Source organism: Pelophylax lessonae, assembly GCF_965119305.1.
Source record: "Pelophylax lessonae genome assembly, chromosome: 5".
Lineage (NCBI taxonomy): Eukaryota > Metazoa > Chordata > Amphibia > Anura > Ranidae > Pelophylax > Pelophylax lessonae.
The window spans coordinates 465,563,979-465,591,466 of NC_138772.1; the positions used below are offsets into that span (position 1 = coordinate 465,563,979).

General features: G+C 43.2%; 1 protein-coding gene across 1 annotated transcript in view; it reads left to right on the plus strand.

Annotated features, from left to right (window-relative positions):
• LOC309555641 (uncharacterized protein) overlaps window positions 1-27,488 on the plus strand; it is a 124,707-nt gene that overhangs the window by 4,512 nt on the left and 92,707 nt on the right. The window contains exons 4-7 of the mRNA XM_082257677.1: window positions 598-690; window positions 13,676-13,738; window positions 14,004-14,159; window positions 25,326-25,444. Coding sequence (XP_082113803.1) covers window positions 598-690; window positions 13,676-13,738; window positions 14,004-14,159; window positions 25,326-25,444 — 431 coding nt within the window. The remainder of the gene's footprint in view (window positions 1-597; window positions 691-13,675; window positions 13,739-14,003; window positions 14,160-25,325; window positions 25,445-27,488) is intronic.

The following is a 27,488-nucleotide window of genomic DNA, read 5'->3' on the forward strand; positions in this document are numbered from 1 at the left end:
CATTTTAACTCAGGGGTGTACTCACTTTTGTTGCCAGTGGTTTAGACATTAATGACTGTGTGTTGAGTTATTTTGAGGGGACAAATTTACACTGTTATACAAGCTGTACATTCACTACTTTACATTGTAGCAAAGTGTAATTTCTTCAGTGTTGTCACATGAAAAGATATATTAAAATATTTACAAATATGTGAGGGGTGTACTCACTTTTGTGATTAACAGTTTATACACTGTACAGTATATATATATATATATATATATATATATATGGTCTTCAAAATGTTTCTGCCCTTTTTTATATTTAACAGAGTTAAAAAAAGTGTTTACTTTTTGAAGAACCCCAAATACATAAGGTATAATACAAACTTATACATAAAGTAGACTTTTTTTTATATACCGTCCCATATACATAAAGTATATCTTCCTATATATACTCTCTTATAAAGTAGACTTTTCTATATATAGCACCTTATACAGTGCATAAAGTATAGTTTCTTATGGAGTGGTTGTATATAGGCTTATACAATAGATCTGCCAGTCTGACGCTTTTACCAAAATTATATTATGCAATCTATGAAAAACTAATTATTTTTTCAGATTCAGTTTATTCACTGGAACTCAAAATATGACAACATTACAGAAGCTAAGAAAAACCCAGATGGAGTGGCTATAATCTCAGTGTTCCTAAAGGTAAGTGTCAGATATTAAACCAACTGAATATCCTTTTAAATGTATAATTTTCTAATACGAAGATGGCATGGGGAGTATTGCAAGCACCACATCCCTAATGAAAATGTGAAATGTATAAATCAAAAAGTGGGATTTTTAAGGTGCTTGTAAATTTAGGAATAAATACAATCAGAAATATAGGTTAAAACAGTATATTTAAATACATTGAACACATTTTGGTTTTCCGTTTTTCAATATAATAATATATACTAATTTAACCCTATATTCGTTTTGTATTTGTTCCTGAACTCACAAGTACCTTAAAAGTCCCATTTTTTTTTATTAATTCTTTTGAGATTTATAATTTTGTCAGCTGTGGGGTAAAATCTATCAGTTTCAGAGAACTTCTAAGCAAATTACAGTGTATGTAAACCTTAATATTGAACTTCTCCAAAAGACATGCTAGTAGGTTAATTGGATCCTGTATAAAATTGACCCTACTATGTATGTATGAATGTGAGTTAGGGACCTTAGATTGTAAGCTCCTTGAGGGCTGGGACTGTAAAGCGCTGCGTAAATTGACAGTGCTATATAAGTACCTAAAATAAATAAATAAAAATAAATAAATAAACTTCCCATATTTGCTCTCTTTAGGTCTTCTAAAAATGCAATACAAAAAAAATACAAGTGCAAAAATATACACCTGTCAGAAATCTAGTTAGCAGATCATTTCCTATGTACTATGTCTCTGCTAACTTTTATCAGTTAACATGGTTCCCAGCTATATACAAGTTATGTGGACTATGGAACACACCCCATGTTATGGAGTAGAGGAGAGGAGAGTGTTCCTGTAGTTCTAACACACTTACTGTCCTACAGTGAGAAAGCTGCTCCTCCATAAACACAGTACTATGAGTGAGTGTTGTCACCCTAGGGCAGGAAGTGTGTTACTGGCAGGAGCACCATGTGAAAATAAAAGGAGAAAAATGTAAGTCCCATGCTGATTTTCAGAAATACATCATGTGGAGACATTTCACCATGCTAAAATATGTATGTGATCTTCACTAATAACTCTATCCCTTCCAAATGCTCATTACCACATTTTTAATAACGTATATGCTGCCTGAGTAAATAAGCTGAAATGTGAAACTGCTAAATCAGTTTCAGAAATAATTTTAAAAAGTAATGCAAGTAGAAAAAGGTTTTCCCAATAAATTGATTAAATTATTAGTGAGAACAGCGAACGGTGGTTGATGTTTCTGTTTGTCTCTTACAATGATACACTATTGTAACGGACCAACCGGCTCCCCGACTAGGTACTATAACGCTCCTGCGTTTTTATATGGTGTGGATTTTCAGCTGCAGAAATAGTTCCACGTCAGTTGTCATGTAAGAGATATGCTGAGATACCATTCCCAACCTCAATGACTCATCATGTGTGGAAGGTCTTATTTCAGCCAGTAAATACACACAATTAGCAAGCTGGTTCTTAGAGTGACTTTATGCATGTGGTAACACAATGATGAAGGTTGAGGGATAGGTTGAGTGGAGGTGGTAGGTGATAGACACTTGAAGGTGAGACAGTAGCAGATGGATGCAGGAAGGTTTAGCAATGTTGTATGATAGCAGATGATAGAATATCAGGTGGACATACAAAAGAGATCAACCCAGTGCAGAAAAGTAGCAGTAGTCTCAAGAGCTAGCAATCTAGTTTATGCAGATGTGATAAACAGTCTCTACTATGCAGAGCTAGATAGTGTAAGCTTAGTATAAGTTTATAGAGAATTCCCCTGCGGGGTACTTAGCACTATTAGCGATACAGCCGAAGGGTGGTTCAGGAGAGGCGGATGATCCAGTAACGGGATACAGGGATCAGCGCAGCGAGGTTCCGTCAGCGAAGTAAGCTTGCAAGCATGGAAGCTTCAAGCAAGGTTAGCATCCAGATAAGGGTGTTTGAACGAACACATGTGAGTGAGAACCGACGCCTTAAATAGCCATTTAGTCCGGCGCTGAGTGATGACAGCTCCAGTCTTAAAGGTGTATGCGCACCTTTCCAAAAGTAAATGGTAGGGCGCATACACTTGTGGAAAGTGTAATTTAGGGTACCAAAGGTACCGGAACATTACAGGTACCTCCATTGACGGATGCTCCTAGTGCTTCCTGAGGGCTCCAAGCACTCAACCAGACACCATAACCACCTCAGACCCCACAAACCACGACAGCTTGGTTGGGGTCTCGCCGTCTCCTACCCACCCTGGACCTACGACTAGGCTCCAGGTTCCAGTGGGTGAACCTCTCTTTCCCCAGAGAGTGCAGAAAGAACAGGAACAAGCTCTTACAAGAGCTTAGTGATTATCCAAGGGAGTATGAAGAGCATAGCAATCCCTTGTAGCAGCTCCCCCCAATAAGAGACAGCACTCTACAAGGTTAACGCCCAGGTGGACCTTGTGGAGAACAGGACATGACATTCACAATCCAATGAAAACAGAGTTTTACACTCCCATACAGTGTATTCAATCCTTCCCCTCTGCCTGATTACAGTAGCATATGCAGTTGAAAGGGTATACAAGAACAGAATTAACCTAAACTAATTATCTAGCCATCTGGACAGAACAATGTGAGGTCATTAAAATTTAACAATGGGACAGGCACAACCCACATTCCATTTCAATACACAAACAATAGGGAAGCCTGTCTGGCATGCAGGGACATGGAATACACACATTATTTAGGAGTCATACTTCATGGCAATGGTCTATAACAGTCTAAGCCCCCCAGTGTGAAATGGAAATAAATCTTCATATTTCTATATGAAGATATTGCTGACAAATATTACTGCCCCATCTGAAGCAATTCAAACCATTAATTATCTGTCTTTCACTCCCAGTGATGGTGAATACCGTCACATATCTTCCCCCCAAAGGTAGACTAACCAGGTACCAGACCTCCAACTGGTCTGTGCCTGAGTTAGTCGGGTAACAAGTCCCAAAGAGTCAATCCATCATGGCAGCTTCCTTGACAAAGTTCCACATAGTTTATAAGTTTGTCCTGGCAAGGCGCATGGAGCTTTCATACCCGATTAGCCTGTGGAAGTCTGGTTTGGACAGGCCAGACTGGGCTTCTTGGGCACCCTGTGTCCCTAATAGACACAGGGTGACTTAGACATAAGAGAGGCCTAGTGGGTTTTCCAACCTCTCTAAGGTAGGCTGTGTTCCATGGGCCCTCCCAATGTCTGCACCCACCCAGGACCCTAAACAAATTGTCCAGAAAACAGCGTTACTCACCCAGCCAACCTCTGCCTCTCTCGTAGAACATACCCGCGCTGGGGATAAGAGTGGACTGGCCCTTCTCCTGGGAGTCCTTTCAGCCACTGGAGAGAAGACAGAGTGGTGGGGCTCACTTTATCAGGCTGTTGGGGATCTGGGCCGACTGTCCAGCATCCCTGGGATATAAATGTGAAGACTGCAGTCCCATCCACTACCACAGGAACTCCATCTTTTGTATGTTGAGGGCAGAGGCCCATTGCACTCTGCTCTGTTGCCAGCTCTTCTGCTGGGTTGGTGTCATCATTTTGGGGCACCAACTGCTGCTGGGAAGGGGAGTTAGCTGCTCCATCTTCCTTACCCTCATTGTTGGGACCACCTTTCTCCGGTACTGTCTCCCAGATGCACAGATCCCGTCTGGGGAGGGAAGGCAGTTTCCTCCGATCTGACTGACTGTTGGGGAGGGAGGACAGCAACCTCCTCTCCATTCTTATCCTGGGCATCTGGAACTGCCACAGGTGTGGGGCAGAGGTAGTTGACTCTCTGTCCAGCTGACAGCACTTCAGTTGGGTGTAGAAGCTTTACTTCATCAGCTTGTTGCTGGTGCAAGGGGCCGATTTCCCCAGCTTCCTGGAACTCTGTAGCTTTTGCAGGTGCTAGGCAGAGGTTGGTAGCACTCTGCCCTGTTGCCAGTACTTTTGCTGGGTTTGGGTCGGCGAATACTACCCCTAGGACCTGGTTGGGGATCTGCTGTAGAGAGGAGGGATCGCCTACCTTCTCCTCCTGGTATTCCTGTGGGATAGGTTGGGGATCTGGACCGGCCGTCCAGCATCCCTGTAGGTCTGGTGAAGAGACCGCGGTCCCATCGGCATCATTGGGGTCAGGGCTGTTGTCTCACTGTGGTTGGGGAGAAGGATTAGTTGTCTCCTCTCCCTGGAAGGTACACTGCCGCTGGGGAGGAAGGACAACACCTTCAGCTCCCTGTAACACTGTCTGCCGCTGGGGAGTAGAACCGACTGTCTCTATTCCCAGTAACTCCTGCTGTAGCTGCGGATCTGGGTTGGCTGACCTCGGTCCCATCTCCACCTGCCATCGGTGGGTCTTCCCAGTACCAGTCTATAATGTCTCTCCAACTGAAGGGTTGTGGGTCTGGATCTGCCACCCAGCACTCTGGCTCTGCTTGCAGGGTAGATTGGGGCTGAACGGAGCAGAGCAGGCATTGGTAGTCCTGCTCCAGTTCCCACTCCATTCTGACCACATGAATCAGGTCTGACCCCAGGTCATCTGCTCTGGGGAGACCTAGTAGGGCTTCCCTGGTGTTGTAGATTTCCCAGTGCCGAAACTCTGTTGGACATCCAAAGTCATTGCTCTCCTCAAAGGCCTGCCACAGCAAGCCCGGGCCACTATAGTCCTCACCTTTCCGGCATATTGTCGTCAGCCATCCAGTGGTCGCGCCGGGTGGCGTACCACTTTAGTGCCCGGTAAGCTTCATCCAGCCACAACTCCTTCCAAATCTGGTCCCACAGCTCCGTCACCCACTCATCCAGGGGTTGCTCTCCTAGGAAAGGTAACCGCAGGGCAACGTATACCTGGAAACGCTGTTCTTCACTGGGAAGGCTCTCTCTCCACCTCCACTGCACATCCTCTAAGGCCTCATACCACATTTCCTTTCAAGTGACATCTCTCCAGTCCAGTATGCCTTCCTCTGATACAAGCCCATCCTGTTGGGCCAAGTGTTGCTGCAAACCCCAGAGAAACTCCTCCTTATATGGGGACGCTGTACGAGTGTTAGCTCTCTCCGTAATGTTACTGGTGTCTCCGAGAGCTGCTTCTCCTCGCACTAGGATGCCATCCCAGCGATGTAAAGTATCAACTGACACCCCGACTGGGTACCTCTGTTGACGGATGCTCCTAGTGCTTCCCGAGGGCTCCAAGCACTCCACCAGACACCATAACCACTTTAGACCCCACGAACTGCCGCAGCATGGTTGGGGTCTTGCCGTCTCCTACCCACCCTGTGTAAAGGTCCTTAGCTCGGGTGCACCCTTGGTTTGTCCTGTGTGTGAACCTTCGGCTAGTCAGACAATCAAAAATGACCAATACACAGTGATGGGTTCAAAATGATTGTGACAATTATAACCTTAAACCACAAAATTTCCCTATACATCCCAAAACCTCCCCTTTGCTTAACACCCTCCCAACACCCCATTGCCCAATCAATTAACGAGTTTACCAAATCTACCCCGATACATGTAAGGTTAAACAGAGTACAAAGTACATGTCACATTTGTGACGCAAACAATAGCTAAAAACATAACCACATCTACCACAGTTCTCACTATAGCAAATGCCATCTCTTTTATCCCAGGATATGTGGCCTAGAATTGGAAGGTGTTTGTACATTTTGTAGACGAGTTCTGCAACTTAGCTGTATGCACTTCAGACAGTGCTAACTTGATTTAAACTTGTGGTCACATAATATCCGAAAAACATCTCTCACTCGCTTAAGATACCTTTAAAAGACTATACCAGTAATTTTCCTACTTACAGTGGAACTCTAACTATTGCTATATAAAAGATGCTGTATCAATGCAAATATAGGCTATGTGTATATTGTAGCTGATATATAGGCTATATATTGGCAATTTCCTCTCACCCTGGACCTACGACAAGGCTCCAGGTTCCAGTGGGTGAAACTCTCCTTCCCCATAGAGTGCAGCAAGAACAGGGACATGGAATACACACATTATTTAGGAGTCAGACTTCATGGCAATGGTCTATAACAGTCTAATGCCTTGGTATGCTAACGTCTGAAGAGTCTTCCGTAAGCTTCAATTCACCACTAAGTTTGGGTTTGCAGATTTCAACAGGATTCATGCAAACGCTTGGGGGAACAGAACCCTGGCAGATTTGCAAATCACTAGTTATAGAAGAATGTAAAGCATGTTAAAAAGTAATCTCTCAGGCCTCATACACACAGGATGTTAAAAATGCAGCTTTTACAAGGGTGTGAAATTTGTTTTTTAAGCATCTAAATATGGTAGCCTATGTGTCCATGCATACATTGGTATTTACAAGTTTATTAGGAGAGGAGCATTTAGAAGCTGACAAAAAATCACTTGCACATTCAGGAGAGAAGCGTTTGAGCAGTAAACACCTGTAAACACATGTAAACGCATCTAAATGCTTGATGCTATTGATAAATAATATTCTGGCCTATGGAATTAATAAAAACCCAAATGTTTGACGTGCGTTTAGACATGTTTTTTTAAACTGCCTTCTTGGTGCTTCCATGCAGTATGCCTGCCTGGTTAAGGCTAGCAGTATGTCCCTATCTCTGCAGAGTGCTGCCTCTCCCAAGGTAAGTCCTTACTCTTGGGCCGCTAAAAGCGCTAAAAACACAGGTAACCCCTTTTGAGGATCTTTTGTGGTATGCAGGGTCTCCTCATTGGAGCATAAATCTACCTTTACATTATGGTGCATGTGTGGTGGGCCAAACTGGAAGATCGGCTGCTCTGTTTTTCAATTTCCCTTCCTTTTGTAGACAGAGGCTTTGTGTGACATGCATTTTTTTCTGGCTGGCAGTGGCTCCGGTATGCTCAGGTCTCCTGGCTACACTCTCCATTTACCGTGCTCTGGGGGCACATGGGTACCATTTCACTAAGTAAATCCTGGTGGGGGAGCGCTAATTGGTCCAGGGCGGCACATGCACAATTCTAGTGGCATCTCTTCTTTCCAGCATGTGGGCATGGATCTGGGCGCAGTGCACCTGTGTGGTGCATATGCGCCTCAGAGCCTGATTGACCATTCTGTTTACAGTGCGGCTGCTGTCACAAGATGCACGTGCACTGTTCGTTTTTTTTTTTTTGCCGGCATCCATCTCTGTTTGGGGAAAAAAAACCTTTGGTGTTGTTGCCATTTCCGTTGTCAAGAGGCTGGGGCGGTTTGATCTTCTCTTCCCCCAGGCTACTATATAAATGCTCTAGCAGGTTCTAAATGGTGGCTGCTGCTGGATAGCTGTCCCTTCTGCCCTGCCTGTTTCTTTTTTCTTGTCTACTGGCCCATTTAGATGCTATCTGCCACAATAGGGAGGGGGATCTATTTTTCTGTCTGTTTCTGCTTCTGTAGCTCTCTTTCTTCTGTATTTCTAGTTGATCTTCCTGCTGCCTGATCATCATCATGAGCCATTCACTGCCTGACCAAGATCCTCATGTGTCCAATAGGTCATTTTTTCTCATTTCCAGCCCTGTTCGCTCAAAGAGGTCCAGATCAACATCTAGGTGCTGTGAGAACTCTCCTGCAACCAGCCCAGAAAACCATGCAAATTCTTCATAATGTCAACTGTCTGAGGGCTCTAGATCACAGAGACAACAACATTCTCCCTCACCTCCCACTCCCAAAAATGCTGATCTTGTGGAGCCATACCTTAACCAGATAAACTGGTGTGCAAAGCCAGGCTTAGAGATTATGCGGCCGAGATCTAAAGTTGGCAGGTTGCTGCATTACTTAAGCAAGCCTTGAAAGACTCTCCCTCCAAATTGGTAGCTATGCTATGTTCACAAGCTTTCACACAAACCCTTCAAAATCTGAATATTTCAGGACTTTCTACTGTCATTATCAGAAAAGAGATCAGAAGACAGAAAATATATTCTCTTTGAGTTAAGTTAACAAGTTATCCCAATTAGCAGAAGCAGATACCAGTTTTCAAGTCGACGCCAGTAGTAGACTCTGCAGTATGGCACCAAATATACCTTATGGCTAAAGCCCTGGATGACCGATATATAGTTTGTAACATCGCTTCAATCACAGGGAGCAGCTACTCCCAGTTCCCTCCTCAGAAAGATTCATGAGTTTTTATTCCACCCTGTTATTAGAGGATGAGTGGACGTAGACCTGTGATAGACTCAGTCAGTATATAAATCTCGAGAGTTTCAAGATGGAATCATTACAAAAGATCATCCGAGAAGTTCAGACAGGGGATCGGCTAGAAGACCTGAGATCCGCATTCTCATGTTCCCATCCTACCCTCCTTTCAAAAATATCTGCAGTTTGCAATGGAGCAGATTCATTTACAATCAGTGTCTACCATTCGGGCTATGCACCTCTCTGAGAGTATTCACATAGGTGCTAATTTCAATCCTAGCTCCCCTCAGAGAGAGGGGTCTGAGGGTGTACCATTATTTTGGCGACATTCTACTCCTAGCAAACTACCCAAGCCAGCTTATCATGCACAGGGAGATTCTGCTATAATCATTAATGGAGGTCGGTTGGCTAATAAACCAAGAGAAAAGCCAGTTGCTCTCAACACAACGCATAGTCTATCTAGGGGCAATATTTGACACTCTGCAGGGAGCAGTCTCGTTTCCACCTCAGAAAGTGGAAAACAATATACAGAAGATGCACAATGTCATGCTACGATCCTATCTAGCAGCTTCACAGCATCTGAGCATCAAAAGCACAATGTCTTCATGTATTCCCCTGGTACCATGGTCACACTGGAACCTGACATATTTTCAATTGAGATTTCTGGAACAATACAGGAGACAGCGCCTGTCACAGGTAATCAAGATAGCTTCAAGGACACGCCGGAGTGTCCACTGACGGACCAGCCTAGACATACTGTCCAAGTCTCGCCAACTAGGTCCTGTCTCGTGGACGACTACTACGTCAGACACCAGCAGTCAAGGTTGGGGGGATCATTGCGGAGAAGTCAGAATCCAAAGAATATGGTCATTCTCCACCTTGGGAGTTGTCTTAAACATTCTACAGATGAGAGCTGCCTTCTTAGCATTGACTTCTCTGAGCCCTCAAATTAAAAACCAACAAGTGCTCCTACGAATAGATAACAGAGCAGCATTTTCATACTTGGAGAAACAGGGAGGCACTCGCAGCAGGACTCAGAGGGCAGAGAGGAACTTGTTGGTCTTAAAAGCAACGGCTAAACAGGGAAGCAGATATGCTATCGAGAGAGTTTCCAGACAAGGAGTGGTAACTTTATCCACAAATAATCCAACAGTATACCAATGTCTGGGGCCTACCACAGATAGATCTTTATGCCTCTCTGGAAAATGCCAAACTTCCTCTGTTCTTTTCACGTCTGTCCTACCTCCAAGCGGAGGGAGGGGATGCACTGTCATGCTCATGAAGGTGCACCGTGGCTTAAGCCTTCCCACTGGCCACTCAAATTGAAGTTCCTCTTGACACTACTGAAGAAATCAATTCAGATCATAGCGGTCCTTCCCTGTTGGCTGAAGAGAAAATGGTTTAAACTGGCAATGCATCTCAGCACCTGCCCTTTAATGAGGATTCTCCTTTTTTCCTGTCTCCTAACACAGGGAAGGTTCATCCATCCGAATCTGCAGAAACTGGACCTTCAAATATGGAGGTTGGAGGAGAAGGTTTAAATCCTTAGACTGTTCTCCAGAGCTCATCTCTACCTTTTTTTTTTTTTAAAGTCAGGAAGCGAACAACAAACAATATATATGCCAAAATTTGGAACAAGTTTATATCTAATGCCATCGGGAGAGATATATATCTTAGCTCACCTTCTGCTTCGCACATACTTGGGCTCCTTCAAATTAGCCTTGATTTGGGTTTAGAATTGAGCTTGCTCAAGGTATAGGTGGCCCCAATTTTGGCAGCAACTAGCATAAGATGGGCGGAGGATCCTTTAGTAATGAGGTTTCTTAGAGGGGTGTTGAAAATCCGTCCAACCGCCAGCCGTACCTTCACCAAATGGGATCTATCACTAGTCCTGGAGGTTTTGACAAAACAACCTTTTGCTCCAGTCGAACAGATTTCTCTCTGGAGCTTGACTCTTAACACTGCCATTTTGTTGGCCATAACATCAGGCATTCTGAGCCACACTCCTTCCGTATTGGAGAGGACCGCATCTCCTTCTTTCCTGATAGGGTGGAACTGTGTCCTTTACGAGGATTCACGCCTAAAGTTACCTTTTCATACCACCTGACAGAACCTAGGGCATTGCCAGTTTTTACAGACTCACATTCTTTTCATGAGTTAGATGTATCCAGAGTTCTGAAAACCTACCTGGATATTACGGCATAGTTTAGAGACTCCAACAGTTGTTTGTCCTTCCCTGGGGAAAGAACACGGGAAAGGAATCTTCCCCTAGTATTCTCGCTTCCAGGGTCATAAAGCTAATTCAGACTCGAGCCTACAGGGCTAGAAATATGGAGCCTTCATCTCAGGTGAATGCTCATTCATCAAAGGCGGTGGTCAACATCATGGGCGACTGGGACAAATGTTTCCCTTGAAACAATCTGCAGGGCAGCAATCTGGTTGTCTCATGACACTTTTCTCAGACTCTATAAGGTTGACCTCAGAGCTCTCACAACAGTGGAGTTTGGGAAGACAGAAATTCATTCAGCTCTCTCTGTGGCCAATTAAAATACACATTGCTAAGCATCATACTACCAGTGTAAGCTCTGTAAGGTGTGTATTACTCGTATGCTTCCAGCAAAACTGAAAATGTTATCATACTTAGCCTAATTTTTATTTTCTGGTGCCTATGCAGGGCCGTAGATCAATTTTTGTCCTGGGGGGGGGGGGGGGTGTTCAGCATCAAGTACCAAGTGCTGGTAAAGCCTTCCTTTTAGTTACACAAAGCCACAGGTTTTCACTGTGCAACCTTACAACCTTCTAGCTACCGGCGTCCTAATGACCAATGGCATCATCAGTTGATAGGGAGGATGTCAGTTGCCTGCATAGCATTCTTGTTTGGCCCTCCCCTGCCCCTCTCCATCAGCATTGGGGTCACATGAGTGATGGAGAAGAACTGAGGGAGAAGGGAAACACTGGAATACTAGTCAGTACCAGTTTGAAAAAGTGTATTTTCTTTGGAAGAATAAAATACCTCTAATGTTAGGTGTCCTACGTGTGGATGTTGCTGCATTATGTAAAACAATTAGAATAGTTTTTACATTTTAGAATGGGGTGCCTCAAGACTGTCCATCATTTTTAAAGGGTGCCTTGACTGAAAAAAGGTTGAAAAACACTGATTTAGTGCCAGACATACTACAGGAGATGGTCAGAGACTGCAGACATACTACAGGAGATGGTCAGAGAATGAAGACATACTACAGGAGATAATCAGAGAATGAAGACATACTACAGGAGATGGTCAGAGACTGCAGACATAGTACAGGAGATGGTCAGAGACTGCAGACATAGTACAGGAGATGGTCAAAGACTACAGACATACTACAGGAGATGGTCAGAGACTGCAGACATTCTAGAGGAGATGGTCAGAGACTGCAGACATACTACAGGAGATGGTCAGAGACTGAAGACATACTACAGGAGATGGTCAGAGACTGCAAACATACTGGAAGAGAGGGTCAGAGACTGCAGACATAGTACAGGTGCTGTCAGTGCCTCCACACCACACGTCATTTACTTACTGTGTGACACGGACATGAGGACAGGTCCCAGACTTTCAGCATGGGCTGTACAGAAGAGGGAGGAGCGGTCCCTCCCTCTCCTCCCCACTCGTTTGTTAGGCGGATAAGGAGGACATGTCAGGCAGTGATTGGTTGGGACTTGGGAGAGATGACAGAGCACCAAGCCGGGAGATTTAAGATGAGGTTAGAGAGACCCAGGCACGCATCCTCCCAGGCCTGCCCTGCTGCAATACAGCTCAAGTCCAACTCTGGCCCATTAGCATTTGGCTGTCATCTTTTTTACAGACAGTGCAGGCTCAAGGGACAGCTGCTTTGCTCCCCACAACAAGGACTGGGGCTGAGTCCAGGGCAGCTATCCCTTTTGCCCTGCGTTAAAGGCAGCCTTGTGCAGGACACACGTTGCAGGTTTTCTGCATCACATCCTAGTGTGAACAGAGCCTTATTAATGCCTTTATAACACAATCAAAAAAGGGCCAGGGCACTGAGGCTAGCAAACAGTCCAGCCTGGCTCTGGCAGCCATGTTGTGCCTAGTAAACCTTCAGCCCTCTAGCTCTGCAGTCAGCACCACAACATGGCTGACACTGACAGAGCCAGGCTGGACTGTCAGTACCATACTAGCAGTGGAAAATGGTAACGCACTATCCTAGTGTTTAGTGAAAAACTTTGCCAGTTGTCACAGTCTCACTTACCCCTATGGCAGCACAGCAGCGGTAAGTGGTATGTGATGTCAGTCTCTCAGGCAGCAAGCTGAAAGGTAAAGAGGGAGGCTCAGCTTCTCAGCAGCAGCACTGCTACCTTGTGAACACCCCAACCCCCCCCCCTTACCTATGGCCCTGTGCCTATGCATAACGGCATACGCTTTCACATTCGGAATTCTATTTTACAGAGCAAGCTGGGGGGCACTTTTGTCTTTCTTTTATGCTATTCACTAGTCCTGAAGGAAGAGTCAAGAGTGGAGCTCTATCACTCGAATGTTGCCATGTATTGTATAGGCACCAGGTAAGGGAAATTACGGTAAGTATGATACAATTTTCCATTTGTTTACTGCCAGGAGCAAAGGCTTCCAAGTGAGAAACACAAACATCCTCTATGCATGAGGTCTCAAAGGTTGGATTGTACTTGCACATCTGTCCATCATCTTTTGTCTATGGCCAAATTTCGAATTGTCTAAGATCAGCAACTATGCCTATTTTTAAATAAAAAAATAAACATAATAATGATATTAAGCATTATCCTTACTCATTACTAATATTTTTCTATACTGACTTCCTTTATCTCAAGACATATTCCTTTAAAGCTGTATTTGTATTTATCAACAGATAGGGAAAGCCAAACCGCATCTGAAAATGATTTTAGAAGCTCTGGACTGTATTAAGGCAAAGGTAAGAAAAGCACAATTATACAGATGTAGCATGAATGCAGTCATTGTTGTAAAATTGCTATCCTAGTAGGCAGGACAGACCAACAAAAATGGCATTGCCGATGTCACCTGATACTGAAATGGCACTGTGTGCAGTGAATAGAAGTGGAGATGGGGTTGGGGGTTGTGACATGCCCCTAACTTACACATAACTATAAAATAGCTAACGGTCTAGCATTGTGTAGGCTGCTGTTAAAGTTTAACTTGTGTCTTCTTTGATTTTGCAGGGGAAGAAAGCCCATTTCACAGACTTTGACCCTTCCATTCTATTCCCCACATCCCATGAGTACTGGACATATCAAGGGTCCTTCACAACTCCCCCATGTGAGGAATGTGTCACCTGGTTGCTCCTGAGAGAGCCAATTACAATCAGCCCAGAACAGGTAATGAATTATAGACCCATTTCCCTTGAGAACGCTCATTGACAGCCTAGCCAGTGACATTATCATGTCAGCTATACTTGGATAGCGTGGCAACGTTTTGGCTTGTGCTGCTCTGTACTCACCATCCTGTAAGTGTGTGCCTGTGCTTTGCTGAAATAAACCTGTGTGGCGGTTTTACACTATGTTGGCTCCTTTGAGGATATATTAATGGTTCTGTGATTTATTAACCCCTGAGTGTTTGGTTGGTTGGAACAGCAGAGGACTGCATTAGCTTGCAGGAAAGGCTCTTAAAGGCATTCACACATTGAGCGCTTTTTGATCTCCATAACTAGCGATCACCATCTTTTAGTAAGAGTCAGAGTGTTTGTGTGGTGGAGGAACTAATGTGAGGAACTATGCTCACTGTGTCCTGAAGCTTGGCTTTGCAGTCCCTGCTCACTGGGTCTTAAAATCTGGATCTACCTCACGGGCTTCACTTCTTGTATTTAATCTTTGACATGCATTTGTTTGTACATACATATGATATTATGGTTTACATGTTTTTATTGTTTCACATTTTTGCACATATTTATTTAATATTTATTCACATTAAGAGCCGGTTCACATTTGTGTGGCTGCGGCGTTCGCATGTAATGTCGGAGCGCACTGCTCCTTCATTACATGCAATCGGCTGTGCGGTGCGAGTTTAGCCATACACTTTGTATGGCTAAATTCGCACCGCACCCGCAGCAAACACGCACAGGACCCTTTTTGGCAGCCGCATCAGGATCGGATCGCACAGCGGTTCACACTTGTGCGATCCGATCCTGTGCGAACTGCAAGATCGCACTGATATATGCGATCAAACTGGGGGTGTCGTTAAGATTACATTGACACTCCCAGCGTATCGCATATGGCAGTGTGAACTGCCGGGGGTGCGTTTGCGATGCGGGAACAGGCTGCGGATTCGCAGCCTTCCCGCATCGCATAAGTGTGAACCGGGGCTAAGTGTATTGTATGTCACTGATTTGCATCTTTTTTTATGCGTTGTATAACATGCATTTATATATGATATTATGGTTTAAGTATTTTAATTGCTTCACATTTTTTTTATAGTTATTTAATGTTTATTCAGTGTATTATGGTCATTATTTACAGTTATTTATTTATGTGACATTTAAAGGAAGAGAACCTGTGTGTATATAGTTATTGCTTCACAATTGTGTATTCCAACTGTCAGTGTGCAGCATCGAGTAGTTCAAACTTTTATGGTTACAAAATAACTACAGATATGCAAGGCTTCCTAGATTGCCGTTAGTCATTAGAAAGCAAGGAAACAGGGTCTGAGACTGCCAGTGACACACCTTCATCCCTAATATACATAAAAAAACAGGAAAGGAAATAGCCCTGGGACTTTGAATGAGGTGGGCACAATAGGCCAATGATAATTTTATTGACGGTAAAAAATCATCATCATCTAATACATGATATGCAGGGTCAGTCAATAGAAAAGTACATACAAGTATACATATAGGTATATAACAGTAGGAGTTACATGATGGTATATATACATCTTAACAAGATGTATAGATACCAACATGTAACTCCTATTGGGAGGGAGGCCCAAGTGACCAGGAATTGGCTCTGATCGGGTCTCAGATCTAGTAACCCGGAAGCGATGTCGTGACATCACTTCTGGTTTACTAGAGCCTTAAAGGCGCCAGATTTTAAAAAATGTCAGTATTCAAAACAGCCAAACATTTTGAATGCTTTTAAGTGCAAAGAAGAGATTTGGGATCTTTTGGACCCTAGATCTCTTCAAAAAAATACCTGACATGTGACCACTGCTGTCGGCCTAGGCCTAGGGCGGCACTTTGTGGGGCAAAAAAGCCGCCCCCCGCATAAAAAAACCCGATCTGAGACATGTCTCCAGTGCTCCGGGAGTCCGGTCATCTTGTGTGCGAGTCGCGCCGTCTTGTCTGCTCCTTTCACTCACCTGGTCCTTGCCTGCCTCCCGCCGCCTCCCACACACACAGTCCAGCTTTCAGTAAGGGCATACTTGCCAGGGAGGGAGGAACTCACGTCCCCATAGAGCCACAGTGAGTGGCCGAACCTGCTGCACTTCAATCAGAGGGATGGGGGCGGAGCCTAATGCTCCACCTACCCTCCTCCATGCAGCCTGTGGGATACTAGCTTCCCCCTGCGGCGGGGCGTGGTCTATGTCGAGGGGGAGGAGGAGGAGAGCGAGGAGGACAAGGGAACCTCCAGCCAGGCCAGGATGATCCGACAGCAGGTAGGAACAATTTTAGGTTACCACCACCACTGCAATATTGGCAATTGCAATTAATAATTCCATTTCATTTTTGCAGCAAATATATGTTCAACAAATATGGAGCAGTTTGCAGTACAATACATGAACTTTCACTGCATGAGAACTGTTAAATGAGTTTGCATTGGTTTCAGCATGTACAAAGTAATCCATGCATGATTAAATCAATGCAAACTCATTTAACAGTACACATGCAGTGAAAGTTCATGTACTGTACTGCACACTGCTCCAAGCTTTAACCACTTCTGGACTGGAAGATTTTCCCCCTTAATGACCAGGCCATTTTTTGCAATTCAGGACTGCATTACTTTAACGGACAATTGCGCAGTCGTGCGACGCTGTACCCTAAAAAAATGTATGTCCTTTTTTTCCCACAAATAGCTTTCTTTTGGTGGTATTTCATCACCTGTGCAATTTTTATTTATTGCGCTATAAAGAAAAAAAAGTGCCTCAAATTTTTTTCACATTCTGCTATATGACATTCCCCCAAAAATTTTTAAAAATCAAAAATTTTCATCCTTTTAGACCAATTTGTTTTCTGCTACATATTTTTGGTAAAAAAAATCCCTATGAGCATATTCTGATTGGTTTCTGCAAAAGTTATCGCGTCTACAAACTAGGAGAAAGATTTATGTCATTTTTATTTATTTATTTTTTTTTACTAATAATGGCAGCGAGTTGCGATTTTTTGCGGGACTGCGACATTGCGGCGGACAGATCGGACCCCTAACTGACCTTTTTGACACTTTTGGAGGGACCAGTGACATTATTACAGTAATCAGTGCTAAAAATATGCACTGTTACTGTAATAATGACACTGGCAGGGAAGGGGTTAACACTATTGGTGATCAAAGGGTTAGGTGTGAGCCTAGGGGGTGTTTTGTAACTGTATGGGGGAGGGACTTGTGAAATGACCGTAGAGACCTGTGTTCCTAAATAGGAGGATCACAGGCGCTCTGTGATCATTTCAGAGAGAAGAACGGTCAGCTGTGTTTACAACATCTGACTGTTCTTCTCTCTGAAATGATCACAGAACGCCTGTGATCCTTCTATATAGGATCACCTGTCTCTATGGTAATTTCAAAAGCCCCCCCCCCCCACAGTTAGTAAACACTCACCTAGACTTACATTTAACCCCTTGATCACCCACTAGGTTAACCCCTTTCCTGCCAATGTCAATATTAGAGTAACAGTGCATATTTTTAACACTGATTACTGTAGTAATGTCACTGGTCCCCCCAAAAGTGTCAAAAATGTCAGTTAGGGGTCCGATCTGTCCGCCGCAATGTACAATATAATATAATACAATACAATGTACAAATATACAAGTCGGCACTTTGTACCCACCTTTAATGTACAGAGAGGAAGAGGTGGAGCTCTAAGAGGAAAAGGTGGAGCCTAAATAGGAAGGGGTGTGGTTTACAGATGACAGGGTGGGACTTAAACAGGTAGGGGTATGGCCTTGAAAGGAAAGGGTGGGTCGTAGTTAAATTAAGGTGTGCACAAAGGTAGTCTGGCCTAGGGCAGCACAAAACCTAAATACACCACTGCATGTGACTATTGCTGTCACAAGGGATGTTTACATTCCTTGTGGCAGCAATAACAGTGATCAAAAAAAATTTAAAGGGACATTTTAAAAATAAAGAAATAAAATAAAATAAATAAGAACAAAAAAAAAAAAAATGTAAATCGCCGCATCCCTCCGTGAATGTGAATGCATATGTAAGTCAAGTCTGCAAATGTAAACAGTGTTCAAACCACACATGTGAGGTATCATCACGATTTGTAGAGTGAGAGCAATAATTATAGCACTAGACCTCCTCTGTAACTCCAAACTGGTAGCCATTAAAATTCTTTAAAGCGTTGCCTTTTGGAGATTTTTAAGTACAGCAGTTTGTCGGCATACTACCAGTGTGCACAATTTTAAAGCATGATATGTTAGGAATCTATTTACTCAGCCTAACATTATATTTCACATTATACAAAAAAATTGTATTTTATTAGAACTTGGGATGGGAGAAGGGATGAGTGGGATACTCCAAATTGATGAACTATGGACAACTGGAGGACTTCTAGCTGAACTGATTGCGACAAGGCCGCTGCTTTACCTTGCCACTGAAGTGAAGTATTTGATAGGCAAACTATTTAGTGAATTACTCTTCAGGGCCCCACTTGGCACCCCCTTCACTCTTACTCTTCAGGGTTCTACTTGGTACCCCCTTTACTCTTGCTAACTGTGTGAGCTGACCTTCTGCCCTCTGACTTCACTGGGGTGGTCCCCCTTCCTGGGCAGACTCCTTGACAAGCCCCCTGGTACTCACAGACACTGTTTTTCTCAGTTGTCTCTGCCTGCAGCTCCACTGTCAGCTTTCCAGGACGCTCAAGGCTCAGCTCCACACCTGGCTCACCAGGCCAACTGCCTGTGACCACCTTCTTCAGACTGCAGGAGGAGAGACAGTCGTCGCCCTCCTCTTGGGACTCTGCTACCCGCCAAAGATGCCCTGTCACATGTGCCCTTGGCTTTTATGGTCAATCCCAGGATGCACTGCAGTGGTGCCCTCCCACTGGGACTGCCACAAAAGTCTGTTTGCCACTGGCCAGGTTTCCTCCACTGTCCAACAGGCTCCCCTATTGGATACAGTGGGGACACTCCCTCAGACCAAGTGACTCACACCTGGGCACATGCAACAGGCATAACTAACAGATCAGGCTCCCCTGATAAGCAGATGGAGCATAACAATGCTTTTATTCTAGCACCTATCTAGGAGGGTGCTACACCTATATGCAGGGTTTTTTTCTCAGAAAATAGGTGCAGGAACCCAACCACGACCCCCAAATCTCCCCTCCCCACACACCCTCTAAACCACATCAAATACTGGGTGAGGTAAATACCAGGAGTGTATTACACACAGAGTGCCAAGTTTGGGGGAGGGGGGGTGTTACACATAGAGTACAGATTTCAGGGTTGCAAAGTTTGGGTATGCGTTGCATACATAGTGCAGAGTTCAGGGCTGCGCTGCATACAGAGTGCTCAGTTCAGGGTGCGCTGCATACAGAGTGCAGAGTTCAGGGGTGCACTACACATAGAGTCCAGCCTTCTTCCACAGCTGCTTACCTCTGCATCCCCTATCCTCATCTGACTTTCATCCCCCTTCAGCTCTGACTTCTGCATGCAGCCCCCCTCTTCACTGCCCCCAACTTCTCCCTCCCTCCTTAAAAGCTCCACCATCTTTCACATGTCTTACTTGTGTTGCTGTGTTAAGCTAAAGCGCACAGCCATCTTTAGTACCTCCCTGCACACTGTAGGGGGCTCTGTCTGTCTTATTGCAGGGCGATCATCCCGTGGGAGTGTCAAGATATGTACAGCACCACAGACACCTGCTTCTGGTGGTGAGCAGGGAGCAGAGGGCCTGAGCCAGAGGTGGTGGAACTGAGTTCCAGCTAAAAAAAAAGCTCTGCCTATATGTATAGGAATTTATGTGTAGTAGACATGCAGCAGGATTTAGATCTAATGTGGTTTCAGTAATATATCTGATCCATTTAATCTGTTGCCAAAAATCAAAGATTGGGGGCCATGTCCACCACATATGTAGAAAGATGCCCTTGCTTTTGTGACATCTCCAGCATGTGTGAGAAGCCGAGGGAATCCAATTTCCTATTTTTAGTGGCGTAATGTACCTTTGCGTGAGAACTTTGTAGAAAATGTCCTGCATTTTTGCGCTCAGGGAACACTTGTGGGCAAGAACACATGCTTTTTCCCATTGAGCATCTGAAATTTGAAGTTTGAGCTCCTGTTCCCATGCTTTTTTATATTAGTCAATGTTTTCGTGCCCTTCCTGTGTTAGCCAGGAATAGGCTAGTGATGTAGTTTTGCTGGTATGCAACTTGGTATTGCAGGTAACTTCTAATGGTGTCATGGGTTTAGTAAAAGATGCTCTGTGCTGGTTATTTTGAAGAATGTCATGCAATTGAACATATAGACAATAGTTAAAAGAGGTTCCCTCAAATTCCCTCTAGAGAGAATTAAATGATTTTATTTACCTTTGTGAAAGCAGTGATAAGCCAGTACAGGTGTGTCTTGATCAATTCTCTGTATATTTTTGTTGTGAATGTCTGGGGGGAAAATCGGGATTATCAGCAATTGGTGTTAAGGGGCCAGGAACAGATGCCAGGTTATGTGAGGTGGCGACTTTATGAAAAATGTTGAGCGTGGTTTTAATTAAAGGGTATTGTTTAGTAGTTCCATGATGTTTTGAATCAAGAGTCCACGGTAAAAATTGTATGGTGTTAGTGGAGCATGAATTTTCTAGTTTTACCCAGTCTTTGTTATTGGCATGGCAGTGCCAGTCTATTACTCTTGTGATGTGTGTGGCATAGTAGTATTTTTTTAAGTCCGGTAATCCCATTCCTCCTTTTTTTTTTTTGGAAGTGTAAATTGGTAGAAATTAGTCCTGGGTTTCTTGTTTGCCCATACAAAGTTGCATTGTAAACTGGTGATTAAAAAAAAGAGTTAGGGATTGTGGAAGTAATATAATAGTCGTGATAAGATCGTCATTTTCAGAATGGCTGCTCTCCCAAACAAAGAGAACTGTGTAGTGTTCCATCTTTTTAGATCTGCTTCTATACTTTTTAATAGGGATTTAAAATTGAAATCAAACAAGGAAGGTAAGTATGGGGTTACTTTGATACCTAAATATTTCAGGACTTCTTGTTCCCTTCTATATGGGCAATTTTTCCAAGTGAGCTGAAGTAAATTGTTGGGTAGGGATAGGTCAAGAGCCTCAGATTTGCTGAAGTTAATTTTAAAATTTGAATATAGCTAAAGGTCTTAAAGATCTTATTTAAATTTGGTATAGAAATGTGGGGTTGTGATATGAATAGCAGTAAGTTGTCTGCGTAAACTGCGGTTTTATAATCTCTATTGTCTAAGTAGAAGCCGTGAATTTTTCGAGATTTATTGTCCTGATTAATGGTTCAAGTGTTAGGATGAAGAGGAGGGGAGAAAGTGGACAGCCTTGTCTCATCACGTTGTGTATGTTAATTGAGTCTGAAAAGATGCCGTTGATTTTAATCTTCATTTGTGGGTTCTGGTATAGGGATTTAATCCAAGTCAACCTGTTACCGGCAAAACCAATCAAGGAGCAGGTGGAGAACATGTAGTCCCATGCGACTCGGTGAAAAGCCTTTTCTGCATCAGTGGACAATAAGAACCCTTTAATGGTTGATGTTTTTGCTCTGTAAATTAGATTTAGAGCCATGATTATATTATCCCTGGCTTCTCATCCAGGCATAAAGCCTACTTGCTCTTGCCCTATAATTTTGGATAATAACAGTCTTAGTCTATTCGCTAAGATCTTGACTTAAAGTTTTAGGTCGATGTTAACCACTTTAAGATCGGAAGGATTTGCCCCCTTCCTGACCAGGCTCTATTTTGCGATTGGGCACTGCGTTACGGATGCTGTACCCAAATAAATTTGATATCATTTTTTCCCACAAATAGAGCTTTCTTTTGGTGGTATTTGATCACCTGTGCGATTTTTATTTTTTGCGCTATAAACAAAAAAAGAGCGACAATTTTGAAAAAACAAACAAACAATATTTTTCACATTCTGCTATATGACATTCTCAAAAAAAAAAAAACATTTAAAAATTAAGTTTTTTAACATTTTAGGCCAATTTGTTTTCTGCTACATATGTTTAATAAAAAAAATTGCAATAAGCGTATTTTTATTGCTTTGCGCAAAAGTTATCGCGTCTACTAACTACGGGAGAGATTTGTCATTTTTATTGTTTTTTTTTTTTTACTAGTAATGGTGGCAATCTGCAATTTTTTGCGGGACTGCGACATTGTGGCGGACAGATCGAACCCCTGACTGACATTTTTGACACTTTTGGGGGAACCAGTGACATTACTACAGTAATCAGTGCTAAAAATATGCACTGTTAATGTAATAATGACACTGGCAGGGAAGGGGTTAACACTGTGGGTGATCAAGGGGTTAAATGTAAGCCTAGGGGAGTGATTCTAACTGTATGGGGGCAGGACTTGTGAAATGATCATAGAGACCTGTGATCCTATATAGAAGGATCACAGGCACTCTGTGATCATTCCAGAGAGAAGAACGGTCAGCTGTGTTTACTTCTTAGTTCTTCTTTCTCAGCGGGGAGCAATCGCGGGTGACAGGCAGCAATCGGAGCCACCTGCCCTGTGCATTGGAGTCCCCGCTGATGAGTGGGGGCGAGAGCACGGCGGCGCATGCTCGCCCCCTAGCTACAGGCACGCGACCTATGTCGGTTCACGCAGGAGGGGCTGCCAGTCCAGAAGCGGTTAAAGTGTGTTTCCTGTAAAAAAGTAATCTGTGGATTAAATATCCCTGTTGGAGTCAGGCAGTCATAGTTTGTCAAAAAAAAAAAACCTTCACAACATAGCAGTTTTAATGTAAATAGCCCCAAAGGACAAGATCATTAAAGATATAGGGTAATATGAGAGAAAAGATTAACGTTAGTGACCTAACAGTGATGTAACACATCTCAAACAGTGATGTAACACATTTAAAAGTCAGAAAAAATAGCGGTGATTTTTTTGTGGTGTCCATTCTCTGCAAGTTAAGAAGGGTGTGGAGTCTGTGGGGGCCCTATGGGCTGAGTGGTGGAGCATATTCTGATTAAGTTTAGTTTATGTTGAAAATGTGTCTGTTACTGTCTCCTTACACTGTATGATGTGAAGATTGGGAGATGGTAATTGATGTTGGAGATGACGCTCTGGAGTAGTCCATTGTGGCTATTGGAGTGCAGAAAGAGGCATTCTGAACCAGGGTAAAATATAACCAGTGGTAGAGTTCTGCTGATATATGAGACCCTGTAATTACCCAGGGGTTTCCGTTGGAAAATCCTGGTGTTGTATTTTGGTTTAGTGGATATATATATATATATATATATATATATATATATATATATATACATCTCAACTTCTGTGATAGTCAAAAAGGGGAGATCAAACTGGAGCTGAAAGCTCATCTTGAGTGAGGTAAAGGAACTGCGAAAATGGTATTGACTAGGAGCTATGAAAATTATTTGTTAGGTTAGGGTTCCCTCTAATGCACAAATTTAGTATGTGTCAGTCTTGTTAAACTGGAAGAAAAGAGAAGATCTTGAAATCAGAGAGTAACAGAGGGGATATGTTCTAATAAAGGTTTCAGACACTTCAGAGATGGTACATCAGATCCTCAAGTGTTAATGGTGCCCTCTTAACGGTTCTCCCTAACTCTCTGTGATTTTGCAGCCGGAGAGTTGTAGTTATTGGAGCTTGAATGTTTACGGTGCTTCCCCTTGTGGAATAGAGATTTGAGGAGAGAGTGCCCAGGAGTGGGGGGAGAATCATTAATTGCTGGTGGCAGTTGAAATTCTTGATACCAGTCTGATAGTTCTATTAAGTCTATCTGGAGATTATCACATAAGGTAAGAAGGTCATCTGGAGTGCGAAGCATGTTTTGCTTTCCATTATGTGTTGCTTGCACTGCAAAGGAAAACCTAAATCTGTAGGTAGTTCCTTTCTCCTTGAAGATTTCTAGTAGGGGTTTTACTGCCTTTCTGTTTTTAAGCGTGATAGGGGATGAATCTTGGAAGAGCTGTATATTCCCCCCCATTAAATGTGACTAGCTCATTCTGCCTAGCTTATTGGAGGATTTCCTAATTTAAGCAGAAATTAGGAAGACAACAAATTATGTCTCTTGGAGGAGCATTTTCTGGAGCTCTAGGTCTGAGGGCTCAGTGTGCTCTGCTAAAGTTTATTGGTGGTTCTGGTGGCCTCTCATGCAGAATATTAAAGATGGAGCATAAGGCTGGCCTAATTTGCTCAGAATTTACCGACTCAGGTATTCCTCTCACTCTGATGTTGTTTCTACGCCCCCTGTTGTCTAGATCTTCTATTTGTCTGTTCATATCAATCATATGTTGAGAATTTGTGGCTGTGACTTGTTGAAGTCTTGTCATTGCCTTTTCTCTCTCCTTCCCAGCTCTCTCATTCACAGCCAGTTGCTCAGTGAGCATTAGTAAGTCAGCTTTTAGAACTGTAATGGCTGCTGAGAAATCAAATGGTCGGGTTGTATTGATTCTCTCACTGAATCCTCTGAAGCTGGGAGAGAGACATCATCATATTCTTCATCGTCCTCTCCTGTTGTTCTGTAAGGCAGCACCATACTGCCTGCAGCACTACTGTGTCTTGTAGAAGACTGTTTTTTTAGAAATTGCAAGGATCTGCTTTCCAGATGGGGTAGATGCCGAGCGCTGGTATTGATTATGTGCCCCAGATTCAAGAATTCTGCCCATATCTTGCAAATTGCAGGTTGCTGTCTATCTCAAGGATTGTATAGACTGCAGGAGCTCCTTCAGAAAGCAGCCATGCATACCATGTGCAAGGCCACACACCCCAATTTCTTACATAAAAGATGGAATTCCCATACTAGCATTTACTTAAATATAACTTCCAATTTTAGTGCCTTCCAAAGGGATCTCAAGAGTAAATGGTTAAATCCTGTGAGATTTTGTTGGAAATAGAATTTATTTTAACAGAGCCAGCTAAATACCATGCATGCATAGGATCTGACACTGACATCATTGGGGGGTTGGCACTGAAAATACAGAGCAAATTAAGCAAATTGTATTAGGTCTGTGCATATTGATTTTGCAGGGAGACTCAGGCAGGGCAGAAAAGGTTTGTCTGACAGAATAAGAGAGGCTCAGGATTTGGTGTTCAGAATAATCAGAGAATGGTGAGCTGTGTGTGTTTTATATGTTATAGCTGCATGCTAAATGTTCAGGTTTGACTGGAATTTACCTTTGTAATATTTCTATAACAGATGGAGAAATTTCGGAACATCTTGTGCAGTATGGAATGTGAGGTCCCTTTGAAGATGGCGAACAACTATCGCCCCACCCAACCGCTGAATGGAAGAGAAGTCAGAGCATCCTTTGATTAAATCTTTCATTGATCTGCAAGATAATGACATTACCAATACAAAGAAGAGCATATCTTTCTGCATTATTATCTATTAAATGACAAAAATACTAAAAAAAATTTACATCATTCTTGCATAAGTTTGTTCACAAACATTCACAAGGTTTTTTGGCAGGTATAAGTGATAATGTGTCTTTCAAGGTAAAAACAGGGCAACGATTTATATTTAAAAAGGAACCATTTTGTATTGTGCAATTCATAAAAATGACACTGGTGTGGTTTTATTTATTTACAATGAATCTGCACATTTTGAATTTTTAAATAATATAGTTTTCATAGCTCTAACAATAAAATAACCAAAACAAATTAATAACTGGAACACAAGTGTTTATAGATGCCCATATATTAAACTGGGTATACACACTCAGTTTCTTTTCATTCGACCAGCGGGTTGAATGAAAAAAACCTTACAGATCCCTACCTCAACACAATGATGTGTGATGCAGGGATCTACCCTGCTGAGTTATTGTCTTCTGACAGTGGGGACTCCCTCCTATCAGAATACGCCATTGGCTGCAAATGCTGATCCAATGCTGGTTTTCCAGCAAGACCACAGACAGCGATACACATATGCCAAAAGTCGGCCAGTTCCTGCAGTACCAGGCTTTATTATTAGTGACATTGAAGAATTAAACTCTGTCCCACTAAATCCATAACATTATTTTGGGGTGGAGCATGTAAACATGTTTTTGATGGTAAAAAATGTATATTAAATCCTAATTTTCACTCTCAGTTATTTGTATCTCTTTTCTTTTGTCTCTGAAAGATTTTGAATTTTGATTTTGATCAGAATGCAATGTGGGAAAACCACTTTCCGTGTGCATTTCCCACACATCTACAGCAATGTCAGTGTTAACTTAACAACACCCCAAACGTAGGTCAAATACATAGTGTGGTTGTCTGCACCGGATCACATGGACAGGCGGACCATTTTCATCTGACCGCCCATAGAGGAAAGCAGGCTATGTCAGTGTCTGCTCTGCATAAGCGTAGCGGACACAGGTGTGACACCCACCTGCTCAGCAGGTAACAGCGGACAGATTCCACGCTGAACAGGCAAATCCACCGGTGGAGTCCACCCATGTGAAACAGCCCTTTCAATGAAATGATCAGCGAAAGTCAAGGGTAGAAATGAGCATATATATATCTCCAAAAAGGAATTTAGATGCTGACCTGTAGATAACACACACTATTAGGCACTCAACTGTTCATGGCTTGGTGAACTGTCCAACAAACGTTCCAAACTTAAACAGTTTAACTGCCTGAATCTCCAGCTGCCATATTTGTAAACAAAGTAGACGGGGATTTGGCTGCTGAATTTACATTCTACTATAGCCCCAGAGGGAAGAGGATCGTTCAGATTCCTATATGCCTTCCCACAAACCCCCTATGTTCCTTTTGGGGGACCAGTTGTTAGGAAGAAGCTGTGCCCCAGCATGGGAGCAAGGTTCAGAAGGCATTGCCACACTCCTTTGTAAGGTAGCCTCCCAAAGTTGAAAGGCATGGGGCCTGGTGTGATTTGGGAAGGGGGAGCTTCGCACTCACTTCCCACCCTTTCCTGGCCACCCAGACTGTTTTGCTGGAAAGGGGTTTGGTTTGAATTTTAGGGTCACCCCACTCAATTTTTTTATCTTTTCTTTTTAAACGTGATATTTAAATAATTGTATTGTACTACTTCACTTTGTGTGTCTTTCAGTCATCCCCACACATTTTATTTAAAGGATTTGTGTAGTGAATGGGCTGCCAAATGCATGGAACTGCACAAAAATTAGTACAAGCACTAGTTTTTCAGATCGCACCGCTTCAAACCACAAAATTTATTGGCACCCACGTGTGTCTCGCAAGAGCAACCTGTTTGCCTGCTATTTGGGAAATGCGCTAGGATTGTCCCTTTTGTGCATTGCATCCCAATGTGAATGGGCCCTTAAGCCCTATGAAAACGGTAGGTGGCTAACTGGTTGGTAATTCCGCCTAGCAGCACTAGGGTAATTAGTTTGAATCCTAA